The 18,739-nt window shown below is 40.4% G+C and overlaps 1 protein-coding gene across 2 annotated transcripts in view; it reads right to left on the bottom strand.

Moving 5' to 3' along the window:
• The window catches only part of scube1 (signal peptide, CUB domain, EGF-like 1), a 138,438-nt gene that overhangs the window by 60,456 nt on the left and 59,243 nt on the right, over nucleotides 1-18,739 (bottom strand). For both annotated transcript variants that reach the window (XM_030719984.1, XM_030719985.1), the window contains exon 5: nucleotides 2,031-2,159. In XM_030719984.1, coding sequence (XP_030575844.1) covers nucleotides 2,031-2,159 — 129 coding nt within the window. The remainder of the gene's footprint in view (nucleotides 1-2,030; nucleotides 2,160-18,739) is intronic.

Raw genomic sequence — 18,739 nt, 5'->3', positions numbered from 1 at the left:
TCCTGAGTGGGAGCGAGAGAGGGACAGGGAGGGAGCTAATAGGTGAGGAAAATAAACAGAGTGGAAATGATATCATATAGTAGCAGAAAAAGAGAGGGAGAGGAAATTATGGAAAGAAAAGTTATAGTGGTGGGAAAACTGAGAGCAACTGAGATACAGAGAGCGAGAGAAAACATGGGATAGAAAAGTGTGAAAAATAGATAAAGACGTGGAGGAGAGAGAAAACTTAACAAATAATTTATTTTAGTTTCTGCCAGGAAAACATATTTCTATACAAGTTTCTATATGCAATAAAGAGTTTGTTGTTTCTAAAATTACTGGAAATTTACAATACAAATAAACACCAAAAAAAAGCTTAATATTTAGCTCATTTGTTTTTTAAAGTCCAGAACAGGGAAAATTTGGAAGGAGTTTCTTTAGTGTAAAGAAACGGCTATAAGTTACAGTCACTGTCTGCTGGTTTCAAGTCACAACAATTATCTGACTAAAAAAGTGGGTTGATGTTCTGTAAAACAACATATGGAAGAGTTTCCTGACTTGATGCCTTTTCATGTGGACAAAAACAAAACTGTTTTCTAATCTTAAAGGCCTGTGGTTAAGGTTTGGTTAGGTTTAGGCACAAAAGCAGAACAATTGCACTGTGTATTAAGTAGTCTGTAAAGGCTCCTGGAAAACATTTACAGGGTTAAGCAACAGCAATGCTGACTATTTGTAGAAAACTAAGAGTAGACCTCTGTGTTCAGATCTGATGTTTTGTTTACCCTTCCATCCACCTCAGCCTGGGGTGGAAGGAGAACTTTAAAGCTCCACAGTAACATCAGAGGAAGCATTACTGCAGGAGCAGGTACGCTTTGTCGTATTATGGCCGCTGCCTGAGATGATTGAATGTTATACTGACTATCAAACAGTGATTATTTACTTGCACTGAATGAATGCTGTAGAGCTGCTTTAACAAGTCTTCTGCAATGTTAATGCTGTTAGCGAGACCAAAGGCTTGAGTTTCTGCATTAGAGCATTTATGGAGTCAGTATCTGTTCTCAGTGTCTAAGAGTGAAATCAGGTTTCAACTTTAGTTCCTTGGAACTAAAAAGCCACCTGTGAATCATTTGTTATCATTTGCTAGCATTTTTAGGTCCTCCTATTTTGTCAAATCTTCAAAGTTCACAAAACTAATACATAAGTTTTGTGGACCCTGACATTCTATCTTGAGGTTACTGAGAATGTGAAACACTGAAAACTAGAAATGTGCTTAAAAGGCATACGTATGACCGGAGGAAGCAGGAAAGAAAAGAGAGGAAGACACGCGTGTTTGTATGTGTGATGCTGAAGGCTTTGCAGACTGCCATTTCTTTCATCACTCATTTACTATCGTCCTGAGCTGCCATGCTCAACAGGCCGGGAGCACGAGGTCCCTTGCCGCTAATGAAATATTGCCACAGTGGGGGATACATTAGAGCCTTTTTGAGGCTTTCAAAAACTTAACACTCTCACTGTCTAAAAGTAGAACAAGATGTTTTGCCAAACAGTGTAACTAAAAGCCCCCCCCCCCAAACCCCTCAAAAACAGCAGCCCAAAATTCATGGCTGTAGGCTCTCAGTGTGCAGAGTGAGAAACAGGGATTGAGCTGTGAAAGGACATGAAATCACTCTGCTGAATCCTTCAGCACCTTCAGCTTGGCCTGAAATGCTTAACTGATTTTGGTATTAAATGTCCATCCATATATTTTACCACAGGAGGTCTTTTGGAATTTGTTCATTATTGCTATTACAGATGTTTATTACAGGAACATTTCGATCTTTCATCATACTAGTACATAACCTCAATAAAATCAGGTCTATAAACAAAGTGTTAATACTTTGCTGCGAAGTGAATTATAAAATAAAATGACAAGTCCATTGGCTAAAGATTAACAGATGAGAGAAAGCATCATGTATGTAGAATGTCAAGACATGCAGCATCAGTGTGTTGACACTGATATTGTTGTTTGTGTGTGTCAGTCTGGGTTTGTGGTGCTCACATATGATACATACATGTACAATCTTTCTGGTTTTTGGCCAGCTCAAAGCCAGGACGGCATTCGCACGACACTCCACCTTTGCCTGGAGCCTCTCTGCAGATGTGGGCACAGCCGTGGTCCTTGTTCATGCAGTTCATTCCATCTGTGCCGGGAGAGGGACAAAGGAACGTGGGGATTTTTAACATGTTTGACACAGAAAGTGGAAACTTTTTTATCTGATTGTACAGCTGAGAAGCAAGCTGCCAATCACAATTTGGATGGACTGCAGCTGCAATGAAAAGATGAATGAAAGCTTGTGTAAATGGATGTCTGTTTCTCACTATAATATTTAAGTGGACCTATTCTATGCTCATTTTCCACTCCATGCTCATTTTCCTGGACTCTACTAGAGTAGCTTTGGCATGACTCAAGGTTCAAATGAATCCTATCTTACACTGAGCCCCTCAGTTCATCCTCTCTCAGAAGCATGCCTTTAGCTACTCTCCCTTTAATGACACCCACTATTTGAAACAACTTTCTTCTGATTGACCGGCCTTTATATACACTACACTAATTTCTATATTTAAATCTCTGATCATGTTTAACATGGCATCCACCACCTTTAACATTCTTAATAGCCACACATCTGTTTTCTTCGACTTATCCAATTCAAGGTCGCAGTTGAGTTGGAGCCTTTCCCAGCTGTCAAAGGACAAGAGGCGAGGTACACGATGCTCAGGTCGCCAGTCTGTCACAACACAGAGAGAGACTGACAGACATTCACACCTATAGCCAAATTAGAATTGCCCATTAACCTAACATGGTCTTCTTGGGACTGTTGGAGCAAGCCAGAATACCCAGAGACAATCCACACAGGCACAAGGAAAACATGCCGACTCTACATAGATAGGCTCCAGCCAGCCGGTGGCTTGACGGTGCTAACTACTGCAACACTGTAAACTATTAAATTCATTGTTAAACTCTGAACACAATAAATCATTCCTTATCACAATTGTTGGTCATTTTAACAAGGAAACCATAATAAATAACCAACAGTTATAATTAAAAATGCTCTATTCTGGTCTACTTTCATTGTTTCAGGCACACTGAAATATTTGATTTCACCTTCAAACACTTCAAACCGCATAGATAAAAATCGATTTAGATCCACGTCCTTCTTTTTTTTTGCATTTTTGGCCACAGCAGCAGAGGGAGACAGGGAAAGATATGTAGGCAAATTGGCAACAGGCCGGGACTCAAACCCACGCCGCCCGCACCGCAACGCGGCATATATATGTGGTCGCCAGCTTCACCACTAAGCCACCTGGGCGCCCCGACCCACAACCTTCTGCTGTAAATGACCTTCCAATATATTTGATGGCCTTGTACCACTATGACTACAGTTACGAGTTGCTTCTTCACATGAAGAAGGTTCCTGGTCCAAAACGTATCAGCATGTCAGGTAAACTGGTTATTCTATTTTGGCCACAGGTGTGTAAGTAAGCGTGAATTAATGTCTGTTTCTCTGTGTAAGCCCTGTGATGGACTGGCAACCTGTGCAAGTTGAACCCCACCTTTGACCCTAAAACAGCTGTAATAGGTTCTATAAGGGAGCATTTAAGAAACTGGATCCATGCAAGAAAATGCATGAATGATTGAAGAAATACTGAGGTACTGAATTCAAGAGAATGACCTTAGGTCACAGTTATTTTGACATCTAAACACAAATTCTAATAAGTTCATCTATAACAATAAAAATATGGAAATGCAGGATTGAGCAATGCAGTGCAGCATGACTTGTGTCTGTTAGCTGCTCCAACACCCTCAGTCCCGATGAAAAAGGTTTTCAAAGTCAGCTAAACTGCTGCCCAGACCAGACTCCTGTACTTTCTCCACTGGAGTCCAGTGGGTTTGAAACTTACAGCATACAGCACTGTCTGCAGCCATGGAAGACAAATAGCTGTGAGGTGCACCAGGTTATTATTGATGTTCTCTGAACATGAAGCATACTTTATTTCTTTGAGTTTTTTTGAAAATCTGTTAAAATAGTAAAATGTGATTTGATACACAGTAAAATGTGATCTTATAATTCAAATCTAAAACATTATATTTGAAATGTAAGCTCCGAGAATTTGTGAGTAGCCGGGTATTTTAGGAATGAGAGAGCAAGTATTTTATAGGAATGTAAGAAAATGCAAGGGGCAACTGCTTTGGTTGCAGTAATGAAATAGCCTGACTGTACAGAAGTTGTACAGGAAATGCTGTTTGGTGTCCACTTTGTAATTAATAAGTTACTCCCAAATGATTATCAAATGACCGACTTTTCAGGCAGAGTCTCTGGTCACCCCTCTCTGTGACCAAAGAGGGGTGACCAGAGACACCAAACACCAAAATAGCAATGTGAAAGCTGGAGGATTCACAAAGGCCTGCATTAACCTGTGCGTGGTTACACCCAGCAGTTATTGTGAACTATCTGAAGAACTCAAGCCCTTAGAAATGTCTGTTTTTTAGCCTTTTTTCCTGCTGACTTGTTACAGTTTATTGTGCTGCAGATTTTCCAGATTTTAAAGAAGTTGTTTTATCTCAAATATTGGACTTTCGCCCAGGAGACTGTGATTTATGTCCTATTATTATTATTATTATTATTATTATTATTATTATACTTTTTATAATAAAAATAATACTAATACTTGTCTAGTTTTTGGTCCCTTGTTAGTTCCTTTTCAGTCTCTGTCAGATGATCAGTCTCATGGTTTGGGTTAATTAAACTGATCCTTTCACAACATTATCAAATTTTATGTCAAATTTTCATTCTGGTGAGTTTTGAAAAGCAAAACCTAATATAGATTAGACAACTACTTTTCTCTCTGTGGAAAAATGTAGTTATTTCACATTTTGCTAGACTGGGCCACCAGGGGAAAAACAGAGACCACAAATAAAATGGCATATTACAAAAATGGATTGGAGCACTGCCGTGTAAACTCCGTATTACCCTAAAGGATGCTTTTTAGCTGTTTAGCTGACTGTCCTGATTCCACTGCTGACATCCTTCACCAATCTCATCATCATAACACCCATAATCACAGCAGAGAAAATCCCACGGGGTGCAGTAATCACACATGGTGGGTGAGCCGAAGTATGAAAAGGAGACAGTAAGGAGACTTGTAACTGAAGAACTGTGGTTTTTCTGCTGTATGTAACAACAAGTCCAATCCTCAGGGTGAGCGGAACAGCCAAGGGTCATCAAACCACTGCTTTTCTTTCCTAATGCTATAAGCCAGCATTATGCTATCTGAAATCCCATTCTTTCACATGCTAAAATCCTGACACTTCTTCATCAGGACCAATTAAGGTCCACATGCCAATTTATGACCCTGTTCAGCCCATGTCATCTTCCACTGACCACTGAGGCTTTTTCTTGTCAGCACTGACAAGCTCTGTGTTCTTCCTCCTACTTGTGCTCTGCTTCCTCGATCCATTCATTAAATCATCCAGGCCTGCTTGATGTAGTCTCAGTCTACTGGTGATTTACAGAACACATTGTGGCAAGAATATGTGAAAGAGTAAGTAGTTATTTTTCTCCCACAGGTTTCGGTAGCTGGATACTCATACTGCCTCTTTCACTTAATGACATTTCACCAGTTTTTATTCTCTTGAAATGGGAGAGCAAGGACAGAGGGGAGCTCAGCCTTCAAGTACAGACAAATAAACATCCATAAGAACAAAACAAACTCCCTTAAAATGGCCTGTTACCAAAGCAGCTTTATTTTTGTTCTGAGCAAATGTCCCACTAAAGAATATCATAGGTCCTTAAGGTAAATATGAGTGAATAAATAAAACACTGACATAGATGTGAAATACAAAACAGACCATTATAGCCCAACATTATTCACTTTGGGCTGGCTGGAACTAAGTTTCAGATACACTTATGGCTAAAATCAAAGAACAAATAGAACGGCATTCATATAGCGCTTTTCCAGTCATACTGACCACTCAAACTGTTCACTCCAGTCTTAATCTGTTGACAAATTTGTAAACTTGTAGCTTCTTCAGTGATTACATTTCCTTTCACACTGAGAAAACTGCAACTGAACTCCAAGTGAACTAAAATGTGTTCCTACAAACCATTAAGTCTGAAGCAACAAAAGTAAATACAGGAAGAAGGTGCTGCGTCCAGGACGAGTGAGCCCTCGGTTCATTTTACAGACAGCTGTTACAGCTTGTGTACTCTGCACGTCTATAGTAGTCTGCCACATCCCAGAATACAAAGCATACCTGGCTGTGGGAAGGTGTTTAGCTCAAATGTGCAGTGTGCACCTGGTAGTTGGGGCAGCTCGAGGTTGGATCACGTTTTCAACACAAACTGTTCTGCAGTTAGTCTGGAACCACCTCCTAATTTTCTGATAGTTTCTTATAGCAAAGAAGATGGATCACAGTCTAGGTGTGGTTGTTCTGCTCCACCCAACCACAATTACTGCGTTCACGTCTGCACAGACGAACTGCACCAAAGGGGAAGACAAACCAGAGTTTGATTTCAATGGACTAAACAGCACAGGTGTGAAAACATCTTTACTCTTCACATGTCGAGGTTTGAGGAATCTTCCAGGACTTGTTATTTTCCAGAGACCTAATTGGTCAGTAGGCAGTGATGTCATACCTGTTGATCGTTAATATCAACGATAGCCTGCTCCAGAGCAGATTAGCTCAGCACCACAAAAACTGAGAAACCAGGATTAAACAAAGTTACCTCAACAAACCCAAATCCTGCTTTATAATAAAGACTTCAGCTTCTTTTTGCCCACTCTGCCTAAACTGAAAGTAGTCAGGTAGACTGGTAGACTGTTCTGTTAGGTAGACAATAGAGAATGGAAGAGATTAAAAATGCTTATGTATTTATAATGACTTCCTAGCTAACAGTGCAGTTCGATATTATTCCATGATATGATAGAAAAGGCATAAATTAATTCTGAAACTTCAACACACATTTTAATGCATTTATTTCATGGATATAAACTATTTAATGTAACAAAGCTTGCAGCATTTGCGCTTTCCATCCTGAATATCAAAAGGAAAATGGCTGCCATGTGAATACAGTGACTTCCTTTGAGTCCTCAGGAATCACATTAGTGTTGAACTGTAAGCAACTGCAATTCAGTGATACATACCACTGGTGTCTGGTCTCCATGGTAAATAATATGCCTTTTGGGGGCCCAAGAGCACTTCAAGTACTTTATTATTGTGCCATTTCCCCCAGAGAGACCCCTCCACCAACAAAATGTTCATTTTCTACTAGCTGTACCTCCTACAGGACTATTCAATTCAAATGCAAAAATCAAAACAGTCAAACATTTAGAGGAACATACATTTACATAGTTGACAAAGAATAAAACCAAATCCACCTCACACCCTCAGATTATATAATTTATCCAATATATTTCAATTAAGATTAAGGGCAGGGTGGCACAGATATACAGCCAAATCTGGGTCCTGTACAATTCATAAAATTAGCAGACCAATGATGTCAGAGGGTAAAAAAAAAAGCTCTGAACAGTTGCCAAAACATGCAGAGGCCTTATTTGAAAACTAAACTCATAAGAAAGCATTGTTTCTACAATCAGTTTAAACTCTGGAGAAGTCAAATAAACGGAGGGAGAGGGAGAAGACGGACACAGGCCTGGCACGCAGCACAACTGAACCTACAACAGCAAACAGAGCTACGGGTGAGAACTGTGGCAAACATGATGAGGAGACGAGCAGGCCGACTGGCAAAGCCCACAGCTCACTGATACGTTCAGTTTACAGTCTGAGTAACCCACGAAGGTCCACCGACCAGATCTGGTGTCTACTCTGACCTTCTGACACCAGCACAGCAAAAGAGCCACGAAAGCATTTGTGGCTTTAAAGTTCACCTGAGAAGATTTCATAGAGAATAAAACATTTACTATTTAAAACTTAAAGACTAAACTAAAATCGAATTAATTTTTCTAAACTATAGCTGTTATATGAAAATAAAACAAATATAAAACTAATACAAGAAAATGCGCTCCCCACTTTCTAGAAATACGTTTGAATTGATTCGCATTTCATAAATGTTACGCTAATAATGCATCAACAATTAAATATGAGGCGACCAGCAAGAAACATACCCACATAAGAGGGAGCCGAAATCCTTTAACGTTAATTGTTCCATTTCTAATGAGGCAACCTGACAGCATTCCCACAAATACACTGAATGGCAAACACTCATGGAGGTTTATTCCTTTACCCCAGTTGTAGCAAAGACTTTCTAATCAGTGCTGCATCCCTTCGACCTGTGAGGGATTATTATAGTTAGTGGTAGCTGTAACCTTTTGGGTTTTTAAAAGTAATTCATAAATTAAAAAAAAATATCTCCCACCACAAGCAGTTGACCATGTGGGTGTGTAAAGAGTGAAATACAAACAAATAAAAGTATGAAATCAGAATTTTGTGACACTGACAGCGGTGCAAAGGGCCCTTCTGGATGATAGTAGCAGCAAGTTTAACTAAACATTAGTCATTAATCCTTAGAGCTTTTCAAAGGCACAAAGTAAAGTAAAAAATAAAGTATCTGAAGTGACCTGCGGAGTCAGTGGTCGTTTGGAATGAATGAAAAAACACAAATAATGATGGTATGCAGTGTCTGTGCCAAATTTGACTGCATTTCTTCACTTAGCAGTGAAAAGGTGAATAAAAGGTTGACCTTTCTTCTTTCCAGCTCAGTGTGTGCAGCTTTGTTTAGACTGGGAAGGTCAGCAGGTTTACAACTACTGAACCTCCTCACTGGGAGCCCCAGAAGGTCCAGACAAAACACTGAGACACATCCTCATGGCCCAGTAAGAGCCCCCAGGATAGAGTTTGCCTCTCACACAGGCTCTCCTCTGTCTCTTTTATTATCCTCTGTCTGTCTTTCTCTTTCACCCACTCTGCTTGTCTTTATCCACCACTCCTCACATCTCTCTCTTGCTCTCTCAGGAGGTCTGACTCCAGATGAGGTCCAAGCATATCACAGCCATGTTATTACAACCTGACTCTCGCAGCATTACACCCCAAAGCCCCGAAAGTCTGGCTGGTAAAGTACAATCAGAGACAGTAAAAAAAAAAGGAAGGAGTGAAGTGAAAGACAGAGATGGATAGAGGGAGACAAACTGAAGAAAGTCAAGAGGAATGTGGAAAAAGAAAGGAAAGAGAGGGAGACAGAGTGGGATAATTTAGAGTCTCAGAGTTACTCTCCTCCCCGTTTCCTCTGAGGGTAATGAGGAATGAGGTGATGCTGAAAGCCAGTCTCACAACCCGATCTCCCCACCAGGGACAAATACACATTTGACAGCTCAATTCAACTGTGGAGCAAATGTGATGTTAAAATTTCAATAATGTGAAACACCTATACAAATAGTACATAATAGGAATGAAGTCTAGGAGCTAGTTCAGTCAGTTGAGCTGTACTGCATCATATAAATGTAACACAGCCCACTATCCTCACATTAAATACCAAACACTCCCTCCCAATTTGGCAGCCTATTCAGGATACAAAACTGATTTCCCCGACATGTCAACGCTACTTCTGTCATGCCTGCCGTTCCAACCCCTCCACCACCCACATCCACTTTAACTTTTTGGCTCCAAAGGGATTACTCCCCAATTTAAATTTGTGGCATGTTTGTGGGGAATGTTGAGCTTGGACCTGAGATACCAAACTGTATTTTCTGCTGCTGTAATAAATCATTTCAAATGTGTCTTGTCTGAATTACATTAATAAAGTTCCATTATATTAATAAAACATTTATTTTAAATTGACTGTGTTTTTTCATTCACTGTGTTCTAGAAACACTGACGGCCTGAAAGACAAAAAAACAGAAAAGTCAGATTAAACTTGGACAGTTAAAAATATAAAATATCAAGATCAGAGCTGCGATACAGGAACACTACGTTGTACATGGAAAAATGCACTGTAGTGCAGTAAACAGAATTCTAACACAGAGTTTTCTTCCCCTTTGTAAAAATGCAGTAAATGCATTACCCACAATGCAGTGTGTAATTCTGTGGAAAGGACAAGTATGTTTTGCTAGTATATATACTGCTCAAAAAAAATTAAAGGGCCATGTTTTAATCAGAGTATAGCATCAAGTTGATTAAACTTCTGGGATACTGATCTGGTCAGTTCAGTAGCAAAGGGGGTTGTTAATCAGTTTCAGCTGCAAATAGCAATTTGACACGTCAGACATTAAGAGTTGTTGTTCGTGTGAATGTACGTAAATACTACAGCACATGTGCACAGTAGAAGAATATGGTCTTCTGCTAATGAGCAGGTGCGTGCCAGCCTGTGCCCACACATGAGCTACCAGTTCAGCTGTCAGAAAGCCACCCATAAAAGACTCCACTTTAAAGACTAAATGAAAAAGACTAAAATGAATAAAACCTTTAAACACCAGGATATCAAACAGGAACAGCTTCTACTGTTACAGTTTCCTCGTCAAAGAAAACACAGGTGCAGACTAGCTAAAAGAACAGCCTTGGGTACAGTTAATGTATGTTCACCACTTTTTTTAGTGGTTTCAGTAGGGAAATTCTTCCAAAATCTGTGTAAAATGTCCTCTTCATTATTTTAAAATTTGACATTAATTTTTGGTTTTTGCTAAGCTGTAAAAAATTGTAATGCTAAACCTAATCGAAGGAATTTGAGAATGGAACATTCCTGAATTTTGGACTTGGAGAAATTGGGTGGAAGAAATATTCTTAAGTTTTTAAGAAATAAGTACTTGAGCAAAAGGGCTCTCCACCAGAAAAAGAAAAAAAAAAACTTCCCTGAACCATCATCCTCTCCCTCCCTCCACTTTTCCATCTCTTGTAAATGCCATTTTAATTGAAATCTGTCAGCCGCTGGCTGTGTGTCTCTCTCTGGTCTGCTCAAACCACACTGCTATAGGTGCTAAGCCATGAATTTCAATGAGAGCTTTTCTTCAACTGCCTGCATTGAACTCCTTTAAATAAGGACTGTGCCTTTTTAATAACCCTCCCCAATCTCTTGGTCAAACACAAGAGGAAACAAGCACCATTCACACCTACATGCACACACATGCACACACACACACACTCACACACAGACACACACACACACACACACACACACTTGCACTCACACAGTTTGTTTTGCTTTCTTTTTTTCATCTGGCTCTGACCTAAGACATATCACAGTAACAGGAGTCCAGATTTAAACTTTCATTCTGAGTTATGAGCATAATTACTTTAATAAACATCACACCAAGCTATGATGCTGCGCTATTATTACACTGTGGACTATGAAGTACCAGACTGCATTAACGTGCATTAATGTGCATTAATGTGCTTAGTGCATTAATTCAGCTGGTCTGAATTAATGCACTAAGATAAATTTATGGTAAATTGCTGTGAAACCTGAAATAAAAATATTGCTTTCATCTTCCATGTTAATTAAGCCAAAAAAAAAAGCAACACACCAGAGCAATAATATAAAGAGGTAACAAATAGCAAAAGGGAAATGTGGTCTTCATTTATAGCAATGCAACCACTATGACACACCATGAAAAGTCTCAAAACCAACTATAATGAGGAAAAGCTTCCAAATAAATATTTCTGGGCAGTGATGATGGGGGAAGGAATACTGCAGAAGGAAGTTTTGGTGTTTTGAATAAATGTAAGTGTTTTTATAGACATTTAATTGTCATTTTTTAATGTAATTCTATATCAGTTTATTGGCAATCTGTAATTAGCCCTTTTAATGTGATTAAATGTGAAGGTCTGCTTGATCTGATGCATGTTTATATACTATTTTACCTTTTCTGTTTTGTTCATTTAATTTTAAATATTTTGCCAAAAAGCTGAAACTGTTGTTTCTCATTTTAGTACAAAAATTCATCTGAACCCCCCAGCAACCTCCAGTCACTGTGAGAAAATGTGTATTCCCAAACCAGCTGCAGAGTGGTTGCTGGAAATTGATAACTGTTGCTGGGTAAAGTCAGTCACAAAGATAGTGCTGCACCAAAAACCTTGGTCACTGCAGATTGCCTTGGTCGCCTGTAGTTGGCAGGGCAGATCCTGACACGCACTAACTAACCACCAAACAGTCGTGAAACTTGATAAAATGTCAACATAGACTATAACCGTTCACTTTCAAAGTAAAAGTCATGCCTTACTGCTGAAACCAACGCATTTCAAAAGGTGCAACTTTTACTCAGAAGGCAAAAAATCTCCATTTCTAGTTTGCATCACACTTTTCACAGTGTCATTATTGCTTAGTAAGTAGTTGGCAAGTGTTTGTAGACAAGTTTGAAACTCCCATACAAACTACAGGCAGCCAACAGCAATCTGCTAGACACTAAAGAAATTGCTAATAGGTTTTTCTGTGCAGCACTATATACCTAATTGCGACAAATTTCACATAGCAACAGCATGCAACCTCCCACAACTGCTCACCAATATACCATGTGGTTCACTGACCAGTTACTAGGCTGGCCTGACTATGGCTTTAGTAGTTAATTTCAACCAGTCAGGGCATACTCATTTTTTGCTAGTGACCGATGGTGATCAGGCAGTCACAACTGGTCTCTATGCCTGTGTAACTCAGGCCTTAGTAATGAGTCTATTCGCATGTGCAGTGTGAAGCTGAATCAGCAGCTAAACTTTAGATATACTACATGATGGCTCAGCCCAGATTTTTGCATATTGTAACCTGGATAACATTGTATTCCAAATGAACAATTGGCGGAATAATAGCTGGCACAAGACTGTTTTTGTTTTATTTAGTCATTATCTTTGGTTCACTTCCTAGTTTCCCCCCTTGCCATCCACATTGGGCTACTTGAACAGGGTGGCCTGGGATGGAGGCACACATTTCTGGCCTTAATTATTGTTTCAGTTCATTCTCAAATCAAACAATCAAATTCCTCTTCTCCCTACACTCAATTTCAAAACTATAAATAAATGATTAAAAAAAAAAATCACATCATTGCATAAGCGCTTTGTGGATTCAATAGTGATTTACCAAAAATCACAGCACATGAGTAGCTACTGGATTCAAAGCTGAAAATACACAAAACGGACATGAGTGATTACACTCTTCAAGTGCCTGAACTACATGTCAGCACTGCAAAATAACCAAACTTTGACAAAAGACCTAAAGCATCTGAATGTTCACTGTGATTAATCACCTGTCTGAAGCAACTTTCAAGTCCCTGCAAGTTGTTTTTTCACAGTGTACTGAAATGAACTGGGCTGCCTCGAGGTAGGAATACATCTAAAAACTGATGGAGTTCTTTGAAAAATGGTCAGCAGTCATGTTAAGTACACTTAATGTGTAGTTAATGAGCTACAACAAGCAAACCACAAGCATGCTTCTTTAAATACATAAGCAGTGTGGGTCCCCATGCCCTCTGAGCAACAACTTTGGTGTCAAAGCAGCAATGCTTACATGAAGGCCAGGAAAAAAGGCAAAACAGAGGTCAGTGTATCCTGTTAACAGAGTCCAACTGCTAAGGTTATAGATGAGAAACATGTTCAGGGAACTGTTTGAGTCACACAGCCCTTGTTAACTGAAATAGCTTGACCACAAAACATGTGCGTATGGCTGAGAAATGATGACACCTGAAAATGTTTTTATATATATATATATATATCTGTGTGTGTGTGTGTGTGTGTGTGTGTGTGTGTGTGTGTGTGTGTGTGTGTGTGTGTGTGTGTGTGTGTGTGTGTGTGTGTGTGTGTGTGTGTGTGTTTCAGTTCCCACAAAGTCCACTCCCCGTGTTTCCTGTGTTTGCTACTGTGCAGTGGCTACTCAGCAGCTCCACGCCCTCGTATTAAATATTTCCACTCACCAAAGACAAACTCTGAACTAAAAATACAGCCAGAACAGAGAAAAAAAAGTGAATTCTACCTTCTGCTCTCATGTAAATAACTTATATTTACCTCTGACAGAAAGAGAAACAGAGAGATTACTCAGTTATTAGAGTTTGCTTTCAAGGTAAGAAATCACAAGCTGAAATAATATTTAAATAAAGTATTTATAAAATGAAAAAGAGTGTTTGTAGAGGAAAGCATTAGTCTCTTTAAGCTTTGATTGCTCAGTGTGTATGCTTATGAATGTGTCTGATCACCCTATAGTGGGTTGTTGTTGTCTCTATGGAAGTTCATGCCAAAGCCACACAAAAGCAGGGAAAATGGAACACTTTTAGATTCAAAGTGTTAAAACAGAACAGAGGCAGATACCTGGCAGCATTTAACATACTCAAAAACTCACTGCATCAGAGCCAAATGAAAAGACCAGGGTTTTCACCTACACTGACCAAGACTTCAGGAAGTGAGGGAAATGAATGCAAAGGATAAATGCAGTTCTGGATTTCATTTGGGATGACAAGCATTCAAGGACACAAGCAGCTCTATTTTGTTTTATCATTGCAGGGAAAACACAGAAAACAAATTGAACAAAAGATGGGTCTGTTTTATCAAAGATCCCAATAAGCCATGATAACAAGTAAGCATTCACCGACTAAATCTTGTCTTATCAGAATGCAGTCTTTTGTTATGAGGGATGTATTTTTCCTCCAACAACAGGCCAAAATGGTTGCTGAAGAAGGGAATAACATTTTTTAATTGGCAGGCAATTTCAAATGCAGCTTTTCTATCAGCTCAGCAAATATCAGCAAACCCACAAACTGTTTGTGTGCAGTTTGTCACACAGTGTGCTTGCAAAACATTGGGTTACATCAGTTGTGCGACTCCACAAAGAGCAGTAAACCTCAGAGCAGCAGGACATGTTGACTGATCCCAGCCTGTACACAAAGAAAATCTACTGGAGCTCTCAACAGAAATGATTGTGAGTTTCCCCACAATGAGCAACTACAACCCATCTTAGGGTCCCTGTACCTGTCAATTCCCACTTTAACCCCTGAATGTACTGATTGTTCCTGTTTACATGTGGAGGCAAAGTAAAAAAAAAAAAAGTTTGCATTCGCATGTACTAATATTATTTTATTAATATACTGAAGTACAAAGTTTAGCTGGTAGTAATGTCCTTTAGAGAGCTACTTTTTATTTTCTTACTTTGAGTACATTTCAGAACCTTTACTTTTTCACTTTTACTTGAGTAAAGAATCAGTACTTCAGCTTTTACCGGAGTATTTCTTAAAGTATCTGCATTTCTGTCCCAATAGCCAGTCTCAATAGCCGGTGATTGGTCCACCAGGGCCTCCGCCCTTGTCCACCACCCAACACACACTGCACCCAACACCTCCTGCAGGTGGTGGGCCTACAGGAGGGTGGGCCCATGTTATCTCTTCGGGCTGCACCCAGCCGGGCACCACGGGCTAATGACCGGCCACCTGACACTGTCCCTCGAGCTCCCTCCCCAGGCCTGTTGACATTTCCATAGGGGGCTTCTGAATCGCTGTTTGTCTGGCCCCTCATCCAGGAACAATTTGCCATGGGAGACCCTACCAGTGGGACAAGCCCCCAGACAACATAGCTCCTGGGATCACCCATTTTCCCATCCAGTCTACATATACTTTGTAGACTTGGAGAAGGTATTTGACCACATCCCTCAGGAAATCCGGTGGGAGGTCAAGTGAAAGTATGGGGTGTCTGGCCCGTTGTGGGCTATTCAGTCCCTGTACAACTGCAGCGAGAGCTTGGTCCATATAAGTCAGACTCATTTCTTGTGGGTGTTGGACTTTACTAGGGCTGCCGTTTGTCACAATTCTGTTTATAATTTTTATGGACAGAATTTCTAGGCGTAGCCAGGTGGCGGAAGGCTTCTGCCTTGGTGGCCTCAGAATCTCATCTCTGCTCATTGGGGATGATGCGGTCCTGTTGGCTTCAAAAGGTGGTGGCCTCCATCTCACAGTGGAACCATTCGCAGCTGAGTGTGAAGCGGCCGGCATGAGATCAGCACCTCTAAGTCTGAGGCCATGGTCCTCAGCTGGAAAAGGGTGGAGTGCCCACTCTGGCTCAGGGATGAGTTCCTTCATCAAGTGGAGGAGTTCAAGTATCTTGGGGTCTTGTTCACGAGTGATGGGAGAAGGGAAAGGGAGATCGACAGACGGATCGGGGCTGCGTCTGCAGTGATGCGGATGCTGCACTGGTCTGTCGTGGTGAAGAGGGAGCTGAGCGTAAAAGCAAAGCTGCCGATTTACCGGTCGATCTACGTCCCCATGCTCACCTACAGTATGGTCACGAGCTTTGGGTAGTGACCGAAGGAATAAGATTGCGAATACAAGTAGCAGAAATGAGTTTCCTCCAAAGGGTGGCTGGCCTCTTCCTTAGAGATAGGGTGAGGAGTGCGGCCATTCGAGAGGGACTCAAAGTAGAGCCGCTGCTCTTCCACATCGAAAGGAGCCAGTTGAGGTGGTTTGGGCTATCTGACTTAGATGCCTCCTGGGTGCCTCTTGGGTGAGGTGTTCTGGGCATGTCCTACTGGGTGGAGGCCCCGGGGCAGATCCATGACACACTGGAGGGATTATATCTCTCGGCTGGCCTGGGAGCACCTTGGGGTCCCTCTGGACAAACTGTTGGAGGTGGCTGGGGAGAGGGAAGTCTGGGCTTCTCTGTTTAGGTCACTGCCCTCGCGACCCGGCCCCGGATAAGCAGAGGATGGATGGATGGATGGATGGATGGATATGTATTTCTGCTTAAGTAAAGAATATCTTTGCCACCTCAGATTTAGGGATAATCAACACTGCAATGTCTAATCTAATTTGTATCTTGGTTTGGTAGTTGTAAATAGTTGTATTGTGAACTTCAAGCGTGAACATCTAACAGTTCTGCTGTGACTAAGGTTTACTGCTTTTTGTGGATTTAGCTAGCTGCATTCAACAATATATAAGCAGATGTTGCTATCATGGCTGCTTTCCAAACCCTAAGCATTTTAAAGTCAGTACATATAGGTGAAAGTTGTCAAGAGAATCATTAGCTTTAATTCAAATTAATGACTGCTGCCATTAACCTAACAGCAAGCCTGACCCCTGCACCAGTCCAACACAGCCCATCACTGTAAACTGTGCCACAGTGTGGCAAATTATGCAATTTAGGGTCCATTACTCTATTCTTGCAAAACCTTTGAATAACATAAAATTATCATTCAATTTCTTTTTAGAAACATTTCAAAACATGAAATAACTAGAAAACTTCAGCCACACATTGACAAACTAACAATCAATTACAGTAAAGCTGTCAATACTGTATGTAGGTTTATGGCAGGTGATTTTTTTCCCCCTCCTTTTAATTATTTGTTCAATTGATGACGATAACAGCCAGGTACACAGAGCTCCCTGTACTTAAGGTTCCCACATGGCCAAAGCCTGTCATTTAAAAGCTCCCTGTACCTCCAATTTCCTGCTATGGTTTGTTTAAACTGAGAATTCCTCTGTCATGAAGAGGATGTGTATGTGGGCATGTGTGTGGGTCAATGTGTGGGTTTATGTGCATCTCTGCGTGTGTGTGTGTGTGTGTGTGTGTGCTGTGTTGCAGCAACCTTAGCCTCAGTCTGCTTCCTCTCCTCGCACAGCTCCAAATAAACACCACTGGTCCAATCCACTATGTTTTTCTCACTGTTTATTTTTCTCTTTTTCTCCCCAAACATACACACCTCCCTCATTCCCTGCTCCCACAATCTACTGCTCTCTTTCCTTCCTCTCTCTCAACACATGGTAAAACGTATATACATATTAAGTGTGAATTATCTCATTATTTCAAGTAGTTCCTCAAAGAGTCAGTACATTAGTTAGTTGTGCTGCTATAGGCTCAGGCTGCTGGATGACTTCTTCACCTCCATTCCACTCTTTTAACTCCCCATGTTTATATCCAGGGTTAAAGTAAGAGTTGCAGGTGGGGGAACCCTAAGTTTCAGTGTAGCAACACGCCGCAGGAAGTCAACTCACTTAGAAATAAGTGACATAATCATTTCTATTATCAGCTTCAGTAGATTTGTTTTCTTGGTGGACAGGCTGTGGTCCTTTGGCCTCTGCTGCTGCTGGTTTACTGTTCTTTGTGGATTTAGCCAACTATGTTCTACAATATATAAGTAGATGTTACATGAGTATCATGACTGCTTTCCAACCCATAGCCAGGATGAATTCAAATTGATGAGTCCAACCAAAGTCCTCCTCAAATTCTTCTTACTCATCATTCCCATTGGAACACATTTGGCAGTTATTTAGAAGCATTTTCTAAATGAACTTTTATTTGCATATGCACAAAAATATTTAAAATATTAAATAACATTTTAAAAACGTTTTCCCCTGAAAGTCATACTTCTACAACCATCATTGCAGTTAGAGATTTATCTCATAACTTTCAGTTCAGAATTCTTTGGGTGCCCTCTCTCTCTGTCTTTTATAAAGTCTTTGCTACTACAAGACCTAGTGGACATGTATGCCCTGCATCCATCCAATATAGTCCATCACCACCACTTTAAACAAACAGACAATAAAAAACAATTGAGTTACTTCATTTATGCTCAAGTACTATGACCACAATTGTATTGACAAATGAATTAATGACCAAGGAAGAAGGGAAGGAAAAAGCGATGTGCCAGATTTAATTACTCATCAACCAAAGATCACTAACTTTTGTCTTCTATCGCCTGAACTTTGTGTTTTGTCCTGTTTGTTTTTCATGGTCTCTCTCTGCTCTTTTGGCCTAACTCCTCTCTGATTATGCCAGAGGTCTTGTCATGTTAAAAGGGAGTTCTTCTTCTTC

The sequence above is a fragment of the Archocentrus centrarchus genome, chromosome 23, assembly GCF_007364275.1.
Source record: "Archocentrus centrarchus isolate MPI-CPG fArcCen1 chromosome 23, fArcCen1, whole genome shotgun sequence".
NCBI classification, from domain to species: domain Eukaryota; kingdom Metazoa; phylum Chordata; class Actinopteri; order Cichliformes; family Cichlidae; genus Archocentrus; species Archocentrus centrarchus.
Note: the sequence above shows the minus strand (reverse complement) of the source record. Positions and strands in the feature narration are given on the sequence as shown.